A 22427-nucleotide genomic window follows, 5' to 3' on the forward strand; every position below is an offset into this window, starting at 1 on the left:
TTTTTTCCAGGCTTGTGTCGGGAAAAAATGCTTTTAAAATGTGTAATGATTTTAAAATGTGCAGAAAATTGAGTCATGTGCAGGCATTTATTGAAAAGGATCACCCTAATGAAACTGTGGCCAACAGAGCAATCTATATTTTCAGAAAAAAAAATTATGTAAGACTTCTCTTCAATGGAGGAACGCTAGTCGTCTTTCCCTTTCTCCCCTTCTAAATTAAAGTTAAAGAGCAATATACAGTTATCATGTTTGTTTAGTGTTATTTCTTTATAGTAGCGTGTCGCTCATGTATATATGACAGCATGATAACAACATGGTATTACACTGAATGTGTGTAAAAGCCCATATGATTGTTTCAAAATCTGCGGAATAGCAGTTGCAGGAACAATGAATGCAATATAACGGTGGTTCACCATATGTCATGTAAAGGCACACAGCCTGATAAGGAAGGAGAACAATAATAACGATACGGAGGCGAAGATGAGCTGACAAAGCGGACAACAGATTAAAGTATAGTCAGGTTGCCGAGTAACAGAAAGATTTTTGGGCCGATAATAATAACACAATATTTAGTCTCATCAGCCATTCTGAAAGTAGTTAACGCATCTTAAAACTGAGTTAACCAAAAAACACATCATATTAGTCAACTTACTAACTAACTAAGGTCACAAAACCTTTACGAAGCCTACAACTACTTTCATGTCAGACAAAGAGCAGAGATCTACCATACCTTTCAGATACTTTCAAAATAAGAAGCCATACAAAAATACATTGTAAAAAGAACCTTGTCACAGCCAAAACAATTTGATCATAAATGCGTTAACTGACATGCAAATGTGGAAGGGGAAAAAACACATGTGCATGAATATGAAGCAATGTATCATTTCATTGTAAAGGTTGTTTGCCATGTTGCTCTAAGAGCGACTCAATCCATGTCAAAGTCGCTGCAGTAAATTGCACTGACAACTACTTTTTGATGTCATCGTTTTGATCATCTCTGAATAAAGTGCCAGTGGTAATTGCCAACTCCTAATAAAATCTGCCACTTACGGAGCTTTCTTCTGTCTAACCAAAAGGCTAACACACAAAAAATGACACTTTGGTTGCGCTCTTATTCTTAATTTGGTCCACCGGCTTGTGGGGGAATCAGCTGCTGAGCTTTAAGCGGTTGTTTCATTAAGCACCTTGCAGGTAGACAATCTACTTTTGGCTGCATAGTTCTCGCTAAATTTGCTGTGGCTGCTGGTGTCGTGAGACTCCCAATTGCCTTGTGTGCGATTGCAGCTGCCCGGTGATAAATAAGCGAGATAACGTTCTCTTTCAGTAATATGAACAAACATGTTCATTCATTGGGAGCGAAATGTTATTGTCTTTTTCAACAATTGCCTGCCCACTTAATTGCCAGCCAACCACGCTACTTGCAAATGTTAGCGTGACACGATCACGATCGACTGGTTGGTGACTACTACTTAAGCGAATGTGGTGCTATATTCAATAAACGGGCATCTAGAGTTTGAAGATTTCAGTTTCAAGACGCTTCAAGCAGTTAGATTGAAGAGGCACATCACTACCTGCACTGTACTTTCCCAGCACTTTTACTGGTTGAAAAGTTCACCAACCAGCTAATTGATGTAGACTTTGCTGGAAGCGTGTCTGTAAAGGGTTTCTGGACCGTTTCATACAGGGTAGAAACACCCATGTACATGCTCAGGCAGCAAGGCATAATTTACAAAAAAAGGTGAATTCAATTTGACACCAGAAAATCCTTAACGGTAATTCTGGATGTTTCAAATGCCATTTGTCTTAATAAATTATAAAATCACGTGAAAACTTTTGAGATCCAGTATACAGTAAAGGAATATGAGGCGTCATAGTGTGTCACTATGCAAATATGAAACACATAAAATAATCATCTAAACTTCAGTTTTAAAATATGCATGTATATTTTGTTATATTTCCTTCCATAGCGGTAAGAGATTATTTAATTAATTTTCATGTAAATTGAAGATACAGGAGAGAAACGTAGAAGACCGAGAAGGGGTATTTGTGTGTACTCTATAGCTATAGATATGTGTCCTAGTTCTGCTTTTCATTATTAGATTTCTTGCCTGCTGGGAGCGCACAGAATGTTAAAACAGCAATCAACACAACTGGGGTCCTACTCAAGAAGTCTGTAACTTAAAGTCTGTCTTTGGCTTTCTTTCTGTTGCTTCGTCTGTGTGTAAGAAAATATTATATGCCCTGGCCTAACCTTAACCAGATTGATTAAAAAAAAAATACAGTACAGAGCTTTCAGAACGAAATGTATCCGTCGTATTTGTGGAGCGCCTCAAGCATGTTAGTTTAGGTGACCCTTATGTTGCTAGAAAACAAGTGTAAATGCAATGACATAATTTGAAATCAATTGTGACTGTAATGTTTTTCATATGTACATGAACTATATATCATTTGAAAAAAACCTCGCTAGGGCCAGTAGCCAGCATTAATATTCAAGAGGTACTGGCATGACACTAATTTACCTTAATAAAAGACCAGGTTTGCAATAAGCACATACAGGAAACTGAGGGTAAACTAGGACAAAACTATTGTTTTACTCATTATCACTAATCTGCTTGTGATATTTTCTTATTTATCCTAATGGTCATTTTGGAAGCTTTCGATGGCCAAGTCACACAGAGAGGTGTTAAACACTTAGTATAATCAGATCAGTGGTAAGTGAATAATTATCTTTAACATCATCTGTGTGCTCTTGTGGTAATATAATTATGGTGACATTAAAGAGTGTCTGCCCGACCGAAAGGGGCTAATAAGAATTTCCTTCTACAGACCTCCGGTGAGCCGAGCATCCACCCATGACCACCTCCAGTCTGCAGCGAGTTTATGATACGGATGTGATTGAAGACAGAGGTTTAATACACTGAACTAATCAAAACAGATTGGCCAGGAAGACAGTAGGCGTGAGAATAATATACAACAGCACCCCCAAATACATAAATTCCAATTTCCGAATCTACAGCCAGCACACTTACAAACACTTACATAGAAAATTTGCAGTCCAGCAGATGAGTATTGGATGAAATTCAAGATTCTTCTTTAAATGCTGTTACTTTGCTTGATCATAGATTCCATTGTCAGAATAGAATAGCCCACATAGAATCCAAGTCTTTACCTCACTCAGCAGGGTGACGATGATGACCATGTTGATGATGATGATGATGATGAAGATGATGATGACGATGACGGAAAGGAAGAGCATGAGAACCGAAAGGATGCTGTTGCGATGTCTTAGATACAGAATGTAGATCACTGTGGAAAGAGTAGATTTACATTATAGTGTAGATAATTTAATGCTACTCCCATGACAATGTTTCAAATCTATTACATGAAATTTATTGATGACATAGGTAAAAAAAAAAAAAAAAAATCATTATTCATCTCATGATAATACTAAAGTTGACAGGACAACAAAATGTTTAGAAGCACAAAATACCTAACTTTTTTTTAATCTTTGATATGTGAAATGTAGACGGGATCCCTGTAAGTGAGAACAAATGCAAACCCCACTGTAGGTAAATGCAACACACAATTTTTCCAAATATCTGTATATTTAGCGGCACGATGGACGACTGGTTAGAGTGTTTGCCTCACAGTTCTGAGGACCGGGTTCAATCCCCGGCCCCGCCTGTGTGGAGTTTGCATGTTCTTCCCGTGCCTGTGTGGGTTTTCTCCAGGTACTCCGGTTTCCTCCCACATCCCAAAAACGTGTGGTAGGTTAATTGACAACTCTAAATTGCCCGTAGGTGTGAATGTGAGTGCGAATGGTTTTTTGTTTGTATGTGCCCTGCGATTGGCTGGCAACCAGTTCAGGGTGTACCCCGCCTCCTGCCCGATGATGGCTGGGACAGGCTCCAGCACGCCCGCGACCCTCGTGAGGAGAAGCGGCTCAGAAAATGGATGGATGGATCTGTATATTTAGCATTTGTAAGTTGCATAAACTTAACTGAGTTACTAAATTATTCATTTGATAAATGTCTTTATGCGATAGCATATGTAAGTAGTACACATATCGGTAAAGACAGTAAAGAGCATTAGCCAATCCAAAAGTATTTAACAGTAAATGAATGTGTAAGCACCATCCATCTCCCTGCTACTTGTTTGCATATGGGTGAGTGTTAAAAACACAAAGCTTTTTTGTGAAAGCTCAGCTGGTAAAAATAGCAACAAAAATAAATAAAAGAATGGAAACGGACACATGTTAGTTGATTTTTTTTTTGTAGGATTTGATCAGGAAGAATCCATTCACACAACTTACTGAACACAGCTTCACTGACCTGCCAACCAAAAGGAACTCTCCCACAAGTCCTTGGCGCCTCATAGCCATGAGGATATTGCGGACAGTCATGCCCTCACAGAAACATGCCACCACCCTGGCCTTGGGCAGGTGGGACCTCAGCCTTTCCACCAATCGGTCGAAGCTCTGCTCTCCAGCATTGCTCCAGATTTTGCCTGAAGCAAACATGACAGAAACAAGCACAGCCTGTAATACTTTCCAATCTCTTTAGTGTCATGCACAGCACAATATATAATCTCAAAAGTATTTGCACAGTGTAGGATATTGGACAAAAAAATTGTTTTATTACAATGATTTTATGATTTGACCTTGTGTTCATAATCCTACCAGAATGAGCGATACAAATGCCCTCCTTGGCTGCCATGTCCTTGAACGCTTCCATCCCGCTTTCTCCATAATTGCCTGGAAAGACAAAAAGGTTTGAACAAGGAGGAAAAACTAGTCAGAGGAAGGCATGGGACAGACATACCGACCCAGTTCCCTGACTCGTCTGCCTTAGCACGATTCATTAATCTCACATTTGTGTCAGAGAAATTGTCTCCCCACTGTGGCACCCATTTCTTTGCCAAAGAAAGTGGGTGACCTGGAATTTATGCAAATGAAAAGTTGTACACACTGGCAAAGAAAATGATAGGATTTCCCTGCCTAAAATCTCCCTCTTTCCCTTTCATCTCACCATTTCGTGGGTGGCTCAATGAAGAAAAGATCACAAATCCATCTCTCTAACAAGGATTTCTGAACGTCACTCAAAGAGATTAGCTCTGACGATTTGTCCCTCTCTTTCTTATGTGTAATCAATAACAGAATTTGATTTCAAAAAATGATCTGTGGTCAAATAAAACTGTGAATAAAGAACGAGGCCAGAAAAAGTGAGGGGGGTTAAAAAAAAAAAAAAGAAAAAAAAAAAAGAAAACCGCCAGCTCATGGCACACGTGTGTATGTGTGCGTGCGTGTGTGTGTGCGTGTGTGTGTGCGTGCGTGCGCCCATGCAGGGGTCCATGGCAATGACGAGTGTGTCAGAGCTAAGTATAAATTCCTGTAATTAGTCTCTCAGTGAGAGGAGCAGAAGACAGATGGTGCACCTTCCTACCCTACACACACACACACACACACACACAGACACAGACACACACACACACACACACACACACACACACACACACACAGAGTTAAAGTCATCAGAATCAATAAAGCTTGTAACCTACTTCACTTGAGTCCCAACAGGGATTTATGTGAGAGACATCTTTTTCACCGCGTCTCCCTGTATTTCTTTCTGCCTTTGAACATTTCCTACATATGTGCACTCCCTTACCTGCTACAGGCTGTATTTTTCAATAATGCCTGATAGACAAATAGCAATTCTTACTCCTTCCAAATCTTTGACTGTTAGATACTCCATGTCACTATTTCTCACACAAACTGTTCTTTTTTTATATACAGTCAAAATTGTCAATGCAGTCCAAATATTATACATATAATGTAATCTGCCTGAGGAGCTGCACTTGGGTCTTAACAAGCGACTTCTTCAAGCCTGACTATCTTCTTTTTACAAGAGAGCGGCAGATTCTTTGGGTCTCGTTTCCGCTGACATCCTTTCATCCCTCGCTCTCCCACTTCTCTCCTTTCCTTTATCCCTCTCAATTACTACTCTCGTCCTCTCGTCACATCTTGCCTGCTACTCCTCCATCTTAACATGCTTCGCTCTCCTCTCTTGGGCACTCATCTCCTTTCTCCCCGTCAATACTTCACCACGGGGTAAAAAAAAACACAATGCAGTAAACATTTGCTTGTCCTCCACCAGGTTTCTGAGAATTCTTCATAACTCACATCACATCTCGAGTTACATGTACGCAGCATTCAAGCACAATACCCAAGAGGCACACAGGCTCAATCACATTCGCATCATACCACTTGGAGAACAATCAAAAAGACACATGAACAGCTTCATTGTAGCCTTTAAGTCATATGGACATGGCCACACTTTCCTACAGTAAAATTTGAATCGGAATCTGCCTGAAGAAAAACAATGTTATAATGTATAGTATAAGAATGAGTTCTCCACGCATAGATAAAGTTTACTGTATGTAGTCCTGCAACGAAAGCTAATTAAAAGTGAGCACTTGTTAAAGAGATAATGCCTAGAAACTAAAGCGCACTTTAAAACTATACCCTGAGGCAACGCAGCCAAAGTGTAGGGTAAGATGGACACAGATTCAGTCAGTGTCTCTCCAGATTGATTCGTATCATTTTCGACGCAACCCATTCCATTTCCATCACCCTTTGTGGCTGAATGAAAGTCAACAAACACAAACAAGCAGCAATAAAAGGGAGGTGGAGAAAAGGCAGACAACTTGATTTATGAGGGTATTGATCAGTTTCTGTTGGATTGCACAGGTGATGTGTCAAATTTGAGATCAATAAAACCCAATGAGGTGAAGTGAGCAACCACAGACAGAAATAATTGAAACTCCGTTCAATAGTGAAGAACAATAATGATACCTCTTACCAAAATTAATAGGTTGTCAAGACTGGGATCGAAATCTGATCAATTGAACGGAGGCACAGTTGTTCTGCGCCACATGGAAGAGCAATAGGTATAGTAAATATTCTGATAAATCCAGTTTCTATGGAAACATGAGCATACTAAAAGTAGGGCTGAAAGCTTTAGATAAATGGAACAAAATTTGGGTCAATTTTGGTTTCTGTAAATTTTATCTCTAGGAGAATAGACTCCAGCAGTGGTTCTCGAATGTTTTACACAATTACAACATTAAAAACATGGCTCTTCATGTACCACTGAGGCAGAGGTTTGATTCCTTAAAAAAGTAGATTTATTATTGCATAAACTGTAGGAAGGTTACAGGATAGGATGATATAACAAAAAATACTGTAAGAGAAATCATTGTCATATGTATATGTAATCTATCTAATATTAGCACCGCCACCATTCAGTTGTTTCATATTTAAGTGTATTACTCACTTTCTCACATATGAGCTTCTAGCATATCTTAAAGCCATATGCTGGATGTTAATGTTGAAAACTTGAGTGTGAATCCCCACCCTTATCCCCATTCTGCATTTCCTGTACATCCTCCTATCTAACCCAAGCACGCCACTCATGTAAACCACACATACACTCTTACACAAACACACACCATTCGTATCATTGCTTTTCCATGTCCCCTTCCTTCCTCTCTTCCTTCTTACTTTCATAAAAGCCCTTAATTCCCACCCAACCCCCATCCTGAATGCCTCCCTCCCTCTCTTTTTTCCTCTTTGCCATCTTCTCTCTCAGACCCTCCCTCTGTGGCTCTGGTTGCTTTGATTGCATTTCAGAAATCAACGCCTGACCTTGAAGATCTATTCCAAGGTCAAATATGCCTGTCTGAGGAAATATAAAATCTGGCACATGACCTCCATTCACACCTGAACACAACAATGCCCTCAGAGACGAACAACGTTTTACACAGGAATCCAATCAAGCATCTCACTCACACACACAAGTATAAGAAAGAAAAATACGATAAAGACAAGCAATGTTGTTTGTAGTTATTGACTACAAACAACATTGCTTTCAAATATATGAGTTAATAATGCCAATGTCAAACATCAGCAAGAACGGACATTTGAGGACACCAATTAAGACTACCAATAACAGGCAGCGGGACGCGTTACTTAAAGCATGATAGCAAAAGATCTTTACAGATTTACACTAGCATTTAACAGAAACAAAATGGTAAATGGACTGCACTTATATAGCGCTTTATCTACACCATCACAGTGCCCAAAGCACTTTACAAAAGCTCATTTTCACCCACACATTCATACACTAATGGGCGACTGCTGCCATGCCCACTGGGAGCAAATTAGGGTTCAGTCTCTTGCCCAAGGACACTTCGGCATTTCAAAGCCAGGAATTGAACCAGTGACCCAACAGTCACTGGACGACCTGTTCTATCTACTGAGCCACAGCAGACCAATTAAAGTGAATCCAGGTGTAAATGGAAAGAAAGTACATTAGCTAAATGAGGATGATGTTAATTTGCTGATCTTAATAAGATGAAGGGGTTTGAGTGCATCTTCAGGTCACCATGGTGATCTTCTATTTGACAATGAGTGACAAGGATTCATTCATATCCGATAGTATTGCTTGGCTATGTCTCAGTCGGGCAAATGGCTTAATGATCAAAAGTATGACTTGACCAGAAATGTTTGACTGCATGCAATTATTAATCAATCTTGTTGTACTCCTATTTTAGTTCTCCCAAGTACCACCACAATATGCTGGAGGACATACAACTACACATCAACACACACAAATCTCATATGTGTACTGTAAATGTTGTATTGTAAGGGCAGGTAGTGAAAGTGATGGAAAAATGTAAACTAATACTACAATAAAGTGGTTGCATAAGTGTGCACCTGTTCTTATTTCCATTTAAACATGTTGTCGCTAGCCAATAATGACCATGTCTAGAGAGTGATTAACTCTAGTTTAGCTGATATCGTGATTCTTCCTTTCATTTACCTGTTGCATTTTACAGCAAAAGCCACGATCAAAAGAAAAAAAATGTTCGCTGTGGACTAACTCTGTCAGACAGCCCTCATAACTCTATTATTTTCTTCTATTCTAATCTAAATCCAAATGAACATCTGTGAGGTAATCTGAGGAGGACATCAACAGTTGACACCTTAACAATTTGACAGGTTGTGTGAGGGAAAAGTGAACATTGGTGCTGTCCCATGCAAATAGAGTCCTTCACAGAGAGACAGAATAGCTATGAAAAACCAAATGCATTAGTAATAAAGCCAAGAAAGTATTAGTTTATGTGCAGATTAATGCGACGACAGTACATGTTTGGTTACAGTATAGTTATTTATCTTTAGATCTCAACACATGAGCAGGGCCAGAGAACCAGGGAGCAACAATGGACAAGTTAAAAAAGGGTGTACAGAATGTGTTGGATGTTGTACCTTCAGTGTTTATGGCAGACACATAGCTCCAGTTGTATCTCTTGACTATGTCCACCATAGCCCTTGCCTGTTGGGCATCGGATGGCACCACCCGCATGAAGTACTTGTAAAGACTCTGAAAAAGTACAGATAAAATTAGGGAAGAGCACGAGTATGTCATTTATGAGCAAACTATGTCTCACCTTATCACTTAGATCCATGCTAGTAGCAGAGTAGGCAATTTGTGGTATGTTGAACAGTTGTAGAAGGTTCTGGACCTGGATGGCTACTGAGCTTGATCCTGGCCCGATTAAACCCACAATGGGCTTTTTCCCTCGCATGGGAGTGGTAGAGGGGTCTGTGCACTTCATGGTTGCACCCCCGGCGCCTCCTCCCCAAGGGTTTCCTCCACCCCACTCCTCTGCTTCATCAGAGGATACCAACGAATCCCGAATAAACTCAATGCTCTGCTCCAGAGCCACAGCGGAGTGCCAACAGGAGTCACGGATCTCACATCCAAGGGTGATGTTGGGAAGGATGTGAGGGTCTGCGTTGATGCGGTCCAGTGTGTGCATCATCGCCTCCACCCGCTGAATACCGTACTGCTCTCGAACCGCGCCACACTTACGTTCATGAACCTGGACAGGAAGGAATAAGGAGTAAACACCTAATCCTAAAATGATGACCATAGCTCTTTTATAGTACTATAGATTACTCACGCATATATTGTTTTATACATTATAATGGGAAACATACAAAATATTCCAAAACCAACCTTGTCAGCAGGAGGCTGATGATGCACGGAGAACAAGGCTCCAATTATGATGTCTCCAGGTATGTGGGCTACAACTCGCCGTTCACTCGACTGGGCAGAGTCAGTTTGCTCGAGTGCCACCCAAACAACGAAGAGTAGCCACAAAATCATCTTGGTCTGTTCAGTAATCAGGTGAATTTAAAAGATACTGTCACAGGTAACTACTTGTCCTGGAAACATTTTTTCTAGCCATAGCAAAACACTCTTGCTTCAGGTTGTTTTAACTCATTCTTCTCCGTCTCCTGTCTACAGATTTCAACGCTGGAAAGTCACCAGAACAGAGACAGGTGCAGCAGTGAGACTTGGGAAATTTGACAGGAAATCTTGAATGAGTTTCAAGAGATGATAGAAGTTCAGGCTGCACCGTTTCAAAGGGAGAGCAAATGTCCAAAGTAAATGGCAACAGACAGACATGTTCACATGAACCTGGAAGAAGGGGTGGGGAAAAAAATGTCAATCATAAACACTGCAGCTGCTACAGGACACAAATGGAACACCAACACAGACCATTTGTAATTATGCATAAATACATATTTTGCACATTCATTATGTTACGAGTAAAAATACAGACATTCTTTTTTAATTTGTTTTACACACAGGCAAGTCATTGATATGACTAATTGAAGTGAATCCAGGTGTAAATGGACATTGGGCAGCTTTGCCAGTCCAACTACAGTGGACCCCTTAAAGGTCAATATTAGATATTATATATATTACATGTACAATATTAGGGATTGAACTGTCATAATGCACGTCAGCATATGATGGAAGGAGTCAGGGCACGTCACTAGTAGGTCTAAGTCATAACTACCCCTCCTGTTTCCTCATTACAACTGAGAGCATTTAAGTTTTATTGTTTTTAAAAAAAATATTACACTTATTAAATTATCAAACCTTGTTTTGTTTTTTTGCCATAACCCGGAAGACCTTCTTTGTCTTCTACTGCTGCGACTCCATACTGCCTATGAAGCTTTAAAGCCGCACAAAACAAGGTTGAGGAAAAGAATTACGGTCGTGTTTTATTTCCTGATTTGTGTTAAATAAACACCTAATAGAAAATTAGATAAAGGGTAGTTTTTTGTTTTTCAATTTCCAATTTTCAAACGAGACACGGGCGATGACTTGGTTCCCGTTTTTTGTTTACATACAGTACATCAAAACAAAATAATGAAATAGGATTGTTTAGTTTTTTGTTTTCCTACATCATAAAGAAAATTAAATGGCCACAAAGTACACGGACCGCAGCAGTCCAGGGCGGCATTCTCTGGGGGGAGTGGCACTTTCAATTATATTTAGAATAATTTGTTCCAAAGTCCAAACTTCTGCCTACATCTAACCTACAGTATATTAATTGTACAGGCCATGTTCATTTTACCGTTATTAACATACAATTAAATATAAGTACAGTAAATCTAAAATTAAAATTGATAAAATGAATAAAAATGTTTTAGAATTTAATCAATGTAATATCGTTGCAACTGAATAATGTGGAACAGATTCCCTTGAATGCAAATCCCATCACCTAAACTGTAGGTTTATGCATATTGTATTCTATTATTAAACCGTCAGACAGATGAGAGCTACTTTTTTTTCTCAGGTAAACCTTATAAGTAACTATCCTTCGGTTTTCTACCCGTGAAATGACAAATGATTTACTGCACAGGATAGCAAAGCAACCACTTCTCATGCAGAGCAAGGTGAGGGTCATGGCACAGTTGTCTGGGCTTTGCTGACTGGGGGGAGGTGACAGCAAGAAGAGAGGAGGGGGGGGGATTATTAAAAAAAAAAAAAAAAGTAAAATAATAAAAGGGGGGATTTGACGGGGGCACGGTGGACGACTGGGTAGAGCGTCTGCCTCACAGTTCTGAGGACAGGGGTTCAATCCCCGGCCCCGCCTGTGTGGAGTTTGCATGTTCTCCCTGTGCCTGCGTGGGTTTTCTCCGGGCGCTCCGGTATCCTCCCACATCCCAAAAACAAGCACGGTAGGTTGATTGACAACTCAAAATTGCCCGTAGGTGTGAATGTGACTCCGAATGGTTGTTTGTTTGTATGTGCCCTGCGATTGGCTGGCAACCAGTTCAGGGTGTACCCCGCCTCTTGCCCGAAGATAGCTAGGATAGGCTCCAGCACGCCCGCGACCCTGGTGAGGAGAAGCGGCTCAGAAAATGGATGGATGGATGGATGGATGGATGAATGGATTTGACGGGTAAAAATACTCAACTAAGTGTGAAGGTACAAGACAAAGAGGTCAACGGGGAAAATGAGAAGCACGTGACATAAAGAGCAAGAGATCCATCCATCCATTTTCTATACTACTTATCCTCATTATAGAGTCGCAGGAGTGCTGAAGCACTCCCAGTTGACTTCGAGTGAGAGACAGGGTACACCCCGTACTGACAGACAGCCAATCAGAGGACACAAATAGACGAACAACCATTCACACTAACATCCACACCTAAAGGCAAATGAGAGTCTTTAGTGAACCTAACCTACTTTTTGGGGGAATGTAGGAGGAAGTCGGAGTACCTGGAGAAAACCAAAGCAAGCAAGGGGAAAACATGCACCCTCCACACATACTGGAGCCTGGATTCGAACCCCCAACCTTACAACAGTGGGGCACATGTGCTAACCACTTCTTCACCGTTTCACAACTGTGCTGCTGAGTTCCATTTATGAAAAAGTCAAGAACATGATAAAAAAGGCAACAAGGGACAGTCTGGCTAATTGTAATTAACGTGACGGTGTCAGGAAGGCAGCCTGGCTAACTGCTGCTCTCGTAATGAACAAGTCAAACAGAACAGCTCCTCTTTCACATACTTACACACAGGCCCACTCACTCACTGAAGACAAACTACTAGTGTTTCATCTCCAAGATTTTCACACATTCAGTCATACACTATTGCACTCCCCCTTTGTGTCTCTGTCTCGTTGCGTGGGCCTCGCTGATGCTGACAGCAAGAGAAAATCCAATCCTTAATCCTTCCCCCCCCCGAAAACAAACTACTCACACACCATTATGCATTGACAAATACATTCAAATGCAACACAAGATGATCGCCAAAGCCTCTAAATACAATTTAGAAAGAACATACCACAATAATAATAACTGAAATTTCACTTCCGGCTATTCGTTGAAGATGTGTCAAGAGTGTTACTATATTGTTGGGTACAAAAGTGTCAACATTACATTAAAATGTATAAATTATTTTGTGATTCAATTGGAAATACAAGGTAACCTCTGTGTCTTCAGATACAGTGCGATGTCTTTTAACTACCTATTTGAGACATTTCATGCCAATGAGTCACCGAGTAAATGCTGCTTGTGCTAAAGCATGAAACTGTCACCCCGCGCAAGGGATCGGTGTTTATGCAACACATGACTCCTTTGGGGTCTCAAGTTTAAAGGGTAATAGAAGAGTTGCTCACAAAAAAAAACACAATCACACAGTAAAATAAACTTGCTCCATTTTGATTACTTTTACAGTCTGTCTATTCAAGTGTTTATATGTGAGGGACCTACTAATTATTTGAATTTAAATCAACATAAGCAGTGATACATAAAACATTATATTTTTATGACCTATGATGAAAATGAACGCCACGCGCATCATAAACAGTAAGTCACAGGAACATGTACAGACGACACAAACACAGGGCGAACAATTAACATAATGTAGCATTTCGGGAAATATTATGGAGAAAATAAGCACAGTCTGTTTTCTTTTGCGCAAGCCTTTTGCCGAGTGATCGCAATAATGCCCCATATTTTTACACATATGCACCACCGAGCACATTGCAGCATTGAGTAATACATTTGTTTTCTGTCTTTTGCAATTATCCCTAATTACTTGCCCCTTTTTTTTGTTTTCTTTTTTGTTTTAATTATTCAACAAGTTGTTGAAGGATAACCAAGAATTGTGTCTCTATAAAAGACACACCAGGGTACTACAAACACACTGGGAAATGCCCCCGTGGGAATGTAAGAAAGACTATAAAGATAAAGGACAATGTCTGTACATTGTCTCCACTAAGTCCCAAAGCTGAGTGGACTTGAACTGCTCACAGTGCAGCAGCAAGATCAGACAAGGTGGGTGCGAGTCCACCTGACTTGATCGCATCCAAAAAAATCACTTGATGCAGAAATGTTTGAGAGCCAAGCAAAGCCCTCTTTGCGCCCTCTTAGCTGGAAGCAATTAATTCAATTTCCTACGTTTAACAGCAATTATCAACTCATAGTGAGGCGTCTTATCCGTGCATGTAACAATAACGATAAAGACGTTCGGTGCTGGTGCAGCGCTGCGCCCAACCAGCCGCAATGGGAGAGAGGAGCTCCTTGGAATCCTGCACACACACTTGGGTGCCACTTCGGCGCACAACGTGACAGAGTGTAAAGCTGCACACGAATACAAACAGTCCCGATGTTTATACTGTCCCCAATGGGAAGGCAGGATCGCCTTCACACAACATGCAACCGCTTTTTCTTGACAATTATGCCTTTCTGTACCCATTCTGATTTTACGAAGGTGACGACAAACTACGGTCAAATAAGTCTGGGCGTGCGTAGAAGAGCGAGTCTCCACGTGAATATGAAATTAATTACAGGTGACTTTGCTATTTCTGCAAGAGCTGAAGTCTTACCTTCCTTGCTTGTCGCTCCGCGTGATAATTCGGTCGCAATTTTTGCAATCTATGAAGGGAAAACGATCGCAGCGGTGACGCTCAGTCGAATGTCAAAGCCAGCAGCTTTGCCTCATCTGACTGCGACCGCTTCCTCCGTTTTCCAGTCACGCACACCTGAGCCTTGTCCATCTAAACACATCTCCTTCACCCGCTGCTCGCACAAACAAACACAACACACCATTTCACACTGGTCAACAAACGCTGTGTCGATATCGAGTTTAGATTTTAGAGGAACACCTCAACACCGTAAAGTTCTGAGACAAGTGCCAGCCGCCGAACAGGTGCGCCAAGTTTGAATGTAGGTAAAGCTAAGCTATGAGGTCAGGCTAAGCTAAGAAGTTAAGCTAAGCCAAGAGGTCAAGCTAACATAAGAAGTCAAGCTAAAGCCAAGAGTTCAAGCTAACACAAGAAGTCAAGCTAAGCTAAGAGGTCAAGCTAAGCTAAGAAGTCAAGCTAAGCTAAGAGGTCAGGCTAAGCTAAGAAGTCAAGCGAAGCCAAGAGGTCAAGCTAAGATAACAGCTATTCCTTATTTGCAAAGCCCTAGCGTTGTTTCTTAATATATAATTATTAGATACTGTATTATTGTATATAGTAACATTCAGCAGTGTATTTTTCATACGCATGGGTTAATATCACTATGAAGTGCCTTAATTTGGTGTCTTTATCAGAATCAGTCATCATTAAAAAGATTTGCAGGGTAATGAAACTCTGGGGGTCTTACAGGTGGCCAAACATTTGCACGCTTACCAGTACAATAAGTCTCCTAAAATGTATTTCCTTCATTAAAAAAAAATAAATAAATAAAAAATGTTCATTGGATGTAAGTGATTTTGGCATGTCCAGCACACTGCTCTACTAACTACAGTTTGTGTAAGTGGTTAAAAGATACTAAATCATTTTACATGGTTTGATTGTCCACAACAAGTTATTGATGAAACAAGTCATTTTGATCGTTACAGATATTCTATTTTGGTAATATTATTAAATATTTTCCATGTGTATCTGAAATTACTGTCCACCCTGTCATTATGCGGTCACTTCCCCTTTAAGAAACCCTCTGATGTTCTCAGTGACATTACTGTAAGCATTTCATCTTTCTTCATTGGAGGCTCGAACAGTAATACTTGCAGAACAAATACGTACACGTTTCATAATTTTTATCCTAATTATTTGTATAGTTGGATCTTGTCAAGCTTAACATGTCCACTCTGTCATCCATTGATATAAATACCTTTCAGAAATCACAATATACTTGTTAAGCAGTACACAGTCAGCTTGATAATGGAATCATGTTGCTAGAGGAAGGTCCACCATGTGCTTATTACATGCTAACATTAACCAAAAATATCCACCCTGTCATTGTCCTCCCTGTCAACAAACTCAAATATTTACCTGTTTGTATGTATATTGTCTCCTTTCAGTTAATAAAAAAAAATAATAATAAAAGAAAGAATGAACGAAAGAAAAAGTGTAATTGAAGTTTAGTGGAAAATCTTGAATTTTGGGATGTGTAATGGGACTGTCTCAAAAGCACCTCATGGTGATGTTGACTCACATATAACATATTTAAGGCAACCACTTCAGACTACAGGTTCGGAGTAAGTCACATACCGTATATGCATGCATTAGCCACTTTGCACTTAGTATCTGTACTTGCATTAGTTAGCTGTACAGACATAGTTTTTAATGGTACCAAACCAGTCTCCATGTTGGCCTTGATTGAACCTGTATTGAGCCAAGGCACCCATTTTACATTAGAAAAATCTCAAGGCACATCACCAAACAAAAATGTCACAAAAAGTATGAATCCTGAAGATACGTCTTACGTCGATAGGCCTATGTTCAAAGTGTCTCTATGACCTGACAGCAGAATATTCTTAAAATCCATCCATCCATCCATTTTCTGAGCCGCTTCTCCTCACTAGGGTCGCGGGGGTGCTGGAGCCTATCTCAGCTGTCATCGGGCAGGAGGCGGGGTACACCCTGAACTGGTTGCCAGCCAATCGCAGGGCACATAGGAACAAATAACCATTCGCACTCACAGTCATGCCTACGGGCAATTTAGAGTCTCCAATTCATGCATGTTTTTGGGATGTGGGAGGAAACCGGAGAGCCCGGAGAAAACCCACGCAGGCACGGGGAGAACATGCAAACTCCACACAGACGGGGCCGGGGATTGAACCCGAGTCCTCAGATCTGTGAGGCTGATGCTCTAACCAGTCGGCCACCGTGCCGCCATTATTAAAATCACTTTTGAAAAATCTTCCCTCTCTGGCCCCATTTGATGCCTCTAATTTAATCTTGATTATTATTTTAAAACTTTGCACGGCGTGACAAAACTAGCCAATCAGAGACTGTAGAGACAGGAGGCGTGACCAACTAGTCTGTCAATCATTTGCACACGCTCACTGCGCATGTGGAGCCTCACGGGGACGCACTACAGCCTCTTGCAAATAAAACTATTATAATTTTCACGTCACAATATTTAACTCCAATTAGCAAAAAAAAAAAAAAAAAAAAGGAATTGGACAGTTCTCTCTCGGGGCAATCATATCTGAGCTGAGATGTCAACATGGCTGACCTTGGAAAACCACCACATACGTCACGTCACCGTTCTCATCGAGTTGTCAGGTAAGTTGATCACCTATTTTATATTTTTAATTGATTGTACATTAAAAAAAATTCATCACCCTGGTAACATTCCGTGTAACATTGCACGCTCGTGACTGACCGAGGTGCACTATGAGGCAGCCAGGACAGCATGACAGGCCAGTCTCTTCCTGGATCTTTTTTTTTTTTTTTTCAGGTTTAGTGAGCTGGGGACGTGTCGCGAGGGGGCGGGGATTGAAGTGAAGCTACATTCAAACCTTGCTAGCAGTTGGATAACTGTATATTGTACCTTTAAGACATGACTTATTCTGTTGTATGAATGGCAAATGTTAACAGACAAGACTTGAATGGATAGTGTTTCAAGTCCTAAAATTCAAGTCTAAATCGAGTCTGTCATAACTTTTAGCAAAGCAGCTCCAAGTCCTAAAATTGGCGACTGAAGTCTGACTTGAGTCAAGTCATGTAACTCGAGTCTGCAACCTCTCCTACTTAGGACATTTAAGTAACCCAAACTTAACTGTTGTTCGCACAAGGGGCATGGCTTAAGCATTACTCTAAAACACCTGTGCAAGAGGCGTAGTTGGTGATGTCATTTCGTGGACACAGTCCCGATAGCAGGGTTTCGCAAACACTTTCGGTCCTGGGAAACCCTTACAGGAGATACGTTTTTCCAAGGAGCTCTTCATAATCATAAAGCCTGTTAAACATAACTGTCATCTCTAACCCCATTTGCCATAGGAATTAAAACCTTACCTATTTTCAAAAAGAAATGTTGTAATGTATGATAACAAATTCACATTTTTCAGAGCAGGGGTGTCAAAGTCATTTTTGTCACGGGCCACCTTATAGTTATAACTTCTCTTGGAGGGCTATTATGACTGTGAGCCCATATAAATGAATTATCCATCCATCCATTTTCTGTACCGCTTTATCCTCACTAGGGTCGCGGGGATGCTGGAGCCTATCCTAGCTATCTTCGGGCAAGAGGCGGGGTACACCCTGAACTGGTTGCCAGCCAATCGCAGGCCACATAGAAACAAACAACCATTCGTGCACACATTCACACCTAAGGGCAATTTAAATTCTTCAATCAACCTAGCTAGCATGCATGTTTTTGGGATGTGGGAGGAAACTGGAGTGCCTGGAGAAAATCCACACAGGCACAGGGAGAACATGCAAACTCCACACAGGCGGGGGTGGGATTTGAACCCCAGTCCTCAGAACTGTGAGGCAGACGTGCTTAGTCGTCCACCGTGCCGCCTATATTTTATATCACCTCATATAATTACATCAATCCATCCATCCATTCCCTTAACCACTTATCCTCACTCGGGTCGAGGGCATTCTGGCGGCTTTCTCAGCTGAGAGGTGGGGTACACCCTGAATTGGTCGCCAGCCATTCGCAGGGCACATATAGACAAACAGCCATTCACACTCACATTCACACCTACGGACAATCTAGAATCTTCAATCAACCTATCGTGCATCCTTTTGGAATGTGGGAGGAAAACCCGGAGAAAACCAGGCACAGGGAGAACATGCAAACTCCACACAGGGAGGCTGGATTTGAACCCGGGACCTCAGAACTGTGAGGCAGATGTGTTAACCAGTCGCCCACCGTGCCGTCCATATAATTACATACACACGACAAATTGATGGATAATTAGTTTTGAAATCAATATGTCAGTATTTGAATGTATGCCCGGGGAATGACGCTGACAGAACCTTCCATATTCCCACTTAGTCCTTTTAAAACTGATTTTAAAGTGATTCATTCCGAATATTTTAATATGTGTGTGCCCTTTCTTGCATGTTCCGTGAGGAATAAAGGCGGACTTGACATGCGTGCCTCTGTCCCTCGGATTACGAGAGGTGACGCTATACGTGAAAGATCATGATAGATGGATAGTGTTTCAAGTGTCATAGCAGAAGCCGCTGACCTCCACATGCAATGCAGTGCAAATGAACACGTACATGTGCTTCCAACTTCAATTTGGAATTATTTTGCTTAGTTTTCATTCTATGCAGTGTTAAAACGCATGCTAACGCAAACATGAGTGGGGGCGGCGCAAATTAGAAATATGTCAACTTCAGCGACGTAGATGAGAAATTTTGGTCCAAGATAACATTCCGAGACATTCCAATGAATAAATGTTCAATAAACGGAAAGCATACCTCTGCTTGCGGGACAGGTGTGCGGACTTGGAGAAGAACAACATGCCTCATGCGTACATCATGGCATCGCTGCTCGCTGTGGTTAATCTACTTTTTCACTATGGCAACAAATGAACCCCCTTCTCTCTTTCTCTCTCTCTCTCTCTCTCTCTCTCTCTCTCTCTCTCTCTCTCTCTCTCTCTCTCAATGCACCAATGAGGAGGCTCCAATCACATTACAGGCCACCCAACCTCTCCTACTCTCTCTCTATTTCTCTCTCTGTCAATGTCTCTGTCTCTCGTCCTCTCTCACACACACAGACACCTACCTCCACTATACCATCTGGAGATGGATACTGATAAAGAGTGAGAGGGAACCATGAGGGAGTGACAGGGAATGGGTAATATGGGATAGAAGGGATTTCAGAGCTTGGCTATGACAAGGCTTGGATTAATTTGCCAGCCAAATGCATTTGAGATTAGTGGACCATTAAAAGAGCATAGACATCCACATGGACACACACACACGAGCAGGCTGGGCGTTGAGATGAAGTGATAGCCTTACTAATTCTGACCTCTATCTCTTGTTTCCTCCCCTTTTTGTTTTTTATCTTGATTTGACACCAACAAATAGGCTACGATGAAAACCATATGGAAGAAGCTGTTGGAATGTCTGCTAGTTTTAGTTTGCATTGTTCGGTAGCGTCTACCTAAGGGAAGGAGCTGTAAGAGCTGGTGACCAGGATGTGGAGGGTCCAAGAGGATTTTGCATGCTCTTGTCTTAGTTCTGGCAGCATGCAAGTCCTCAAACGTTAATTTGGCCTACATCAATGGTCAGTGGTTATTTAAGTAAAAAATGTAGCGTCCCAAATATGGACATAGTTCCGGAAATAACATTTGATTTAAAGTATGAATGGTCATCACATGAGGATGAATGCAAGAAGAGAAGGCCTCAAATGTTACTGCAAACCTCCATGGGTAGTCATGTCAATAAATAACACATTAATGGCACTTTAAGTGTCCAAACAGGAGCAGCTACTCGGCAAACATGCGAACACAGATATCGAGTGCACAGTCATCACTTCAAATGGCTTTGAATTTTTTGTATCCCCCCCCCCCCCCGGTCACTAAATGACGTAATAGCGTGATGCGACTTCACGTGATGTGGACTAGTTATCCAACTCTTTCCGTGAAAATGACAAGTTTCATTTGTTTCGAATGTTTTTGTCAATATTGACGCTGACGTTTAAGCTAGTTACCATGTCTAACTCCGCAGCCAACGGCAGTAGTTGTGGAACAATTTGTGTTGGCGGAGTCGAAAAATGAATAAAATAAATCATAATTTGTTGTCACTTATTACTGTTAACTCATAAATGGTGCTTGTAGAACTGTTGTATAAAAGCAGCATCTTATCACACTCGCGTGTACAACTTTCATGCAATACATATATTTATTACATGAATGAGGAGGAACAAAGGTATACTTTTGAGGCAATTGAAGAACCTCATATGGATCATTCTGCCCTGTAGAGATGCCACAGCCTTCAAGTTGTTTCATAAACAATTGAAAATGTATCTTCAATTCTGCACTGTCAACACTAATCACAGTTCGGCTAATCACAGTAACAGTTAATCATCCATTTTTTAGATGCTTGCCAGATGTTGGTGGAAAAAAACGCCAAAGACAAATATTCCCTATCAGTCCCCCATACCGTAACATGATTGAAGTTCGGTCTGTTGTCACATCACATCTCGTCTTTGTTTTTCATACTTCATCTGCTCAAAAGCAAGAATGATCTGGAGGGTCCCGTTTCCCTAGCAACCATTGGCTCTTGGAGTTAAAAAAAAAAGAAAAAGATCAGCCAACAGGCAATCAATCTGCTCCACTTGTGCCACTCTCACATACAGTACATATACACAAGCATGACACACACTTAGAGATGCTTGAATTGTGGTTAATGCAAAACTGGATCAATAATTGGATTACTGTTAATTGAGTGAAGATTAAACGGTACTATCATACAGCATGTGTTGATCCTAATGGAACTGGATTAAGATGTATGATAGATGAACATTACCAAGTTACTATAGTAGATCCATAATATATAGCAGTGCATCATGCATCATCAGTACATGTGGCACTGCAGAAAATGGATGCATCCAATACCGGGTACATATTCAACCTTTTTGACCTTTTCAAAATCTCTATTCAATGAGACATGTCACATTGTTACTTTAAAAATCAATCGATTAGTTATAGTTGCCTGTTGTACTGTGTAAAAAAAATAATAATTCGGACCTCCGTTATAATATTGTTTTAGGGTGATGGATGAATGAATGACAGCTAAGATAATTGATGATATTTTTTTTTCGGATAACATTACTGAATCTGAATTTACACTGCATGGTTCAAGTGAAAAAATTTACACTTTGCTCCAAAGTGGCATGGTTAGTGATATTGGTTGTAGCAGTAAGGAGAAAAAACTGAACTGACTATCCTTAGATCTGAATCAGGCCTCTCCCAAATGGATGTAGGTCGAGGAATTCAAGGTTACCTTCATTTAAAGGTCTGGGAAATAGTCAGTCCAGGCTGATTTCACAATATCCATGCATCCATTTTCGATAGTGCTCGTCTTCAATTGGGTGAGTGAGCTGGAGCTTATCCCAGCTGACTTATGGCCACAAGGCGGAGTACACCCTTGACCGGTTGCCAGCCAATCACAGGGTACATACAGTTCAGACAAACAGCTGTTTACGCTCACATTCACACCTGTGGACAATAGTTGGAGTCTTAAATGTTTTTGGAATATGGGAGGAAGAACTAACACAACCACGGTAAAGACATGCAAACTCCGCAGAGGAATGCT

At 40.9% G+C, this 22427-nt stretch overlaps 1 protein-coding gene across 1 annotated transcript in view; it reads right to left on the reverse strand.

The window, feature by feature from the left end:
- The window catches only part of grm5b (glutamate receptor, metabotropic 5b), a 34431-nt gene extending 24181 nt beyond the window's left edge, over nt 1-10250 (reverse strand). The window contains exons 1-5 of the mRNA XM_061681192.1: nt 10080-10250; nt 9508-9942; nt 9326-9440; nt 4679-4753; nt 4332-4506 (exon numbers count right to left, since the gene is read on the reverse strand). Of these exons, the coding sequence (XP_061537176.1) occupies nt 4332-4506; nt 4679-4753; nt 9326-9440; nt 9508-9942; nt 10080-10229 (950 nt within the window). The 5' untranslated portion in view covers nt 10230-10250. The remainder of the gene's footprint in view (nt 1-4331; nt 4507-4678; nt 4754-9325; nt 9441-9507; nt 9943-10079) is intronic.
- Nucleotides 10251-22427: the final 12177 nt, after the last annotated feature.

Source organism: Phycodurus eques, chromosome 7 (assembly GCF_024500275.1).
Source record: "Phycodurus eques isolate BA_2022a chromosome 7, UOR_Pequ_1.1, whole genome shotgun sequence".
Lineage (NCBI taxonomy): Eukaryota > Metazoa > Chordata > Actinopteri > Syngnathiformes > Syngnathidae > Phycodurus > Phycodurus eques.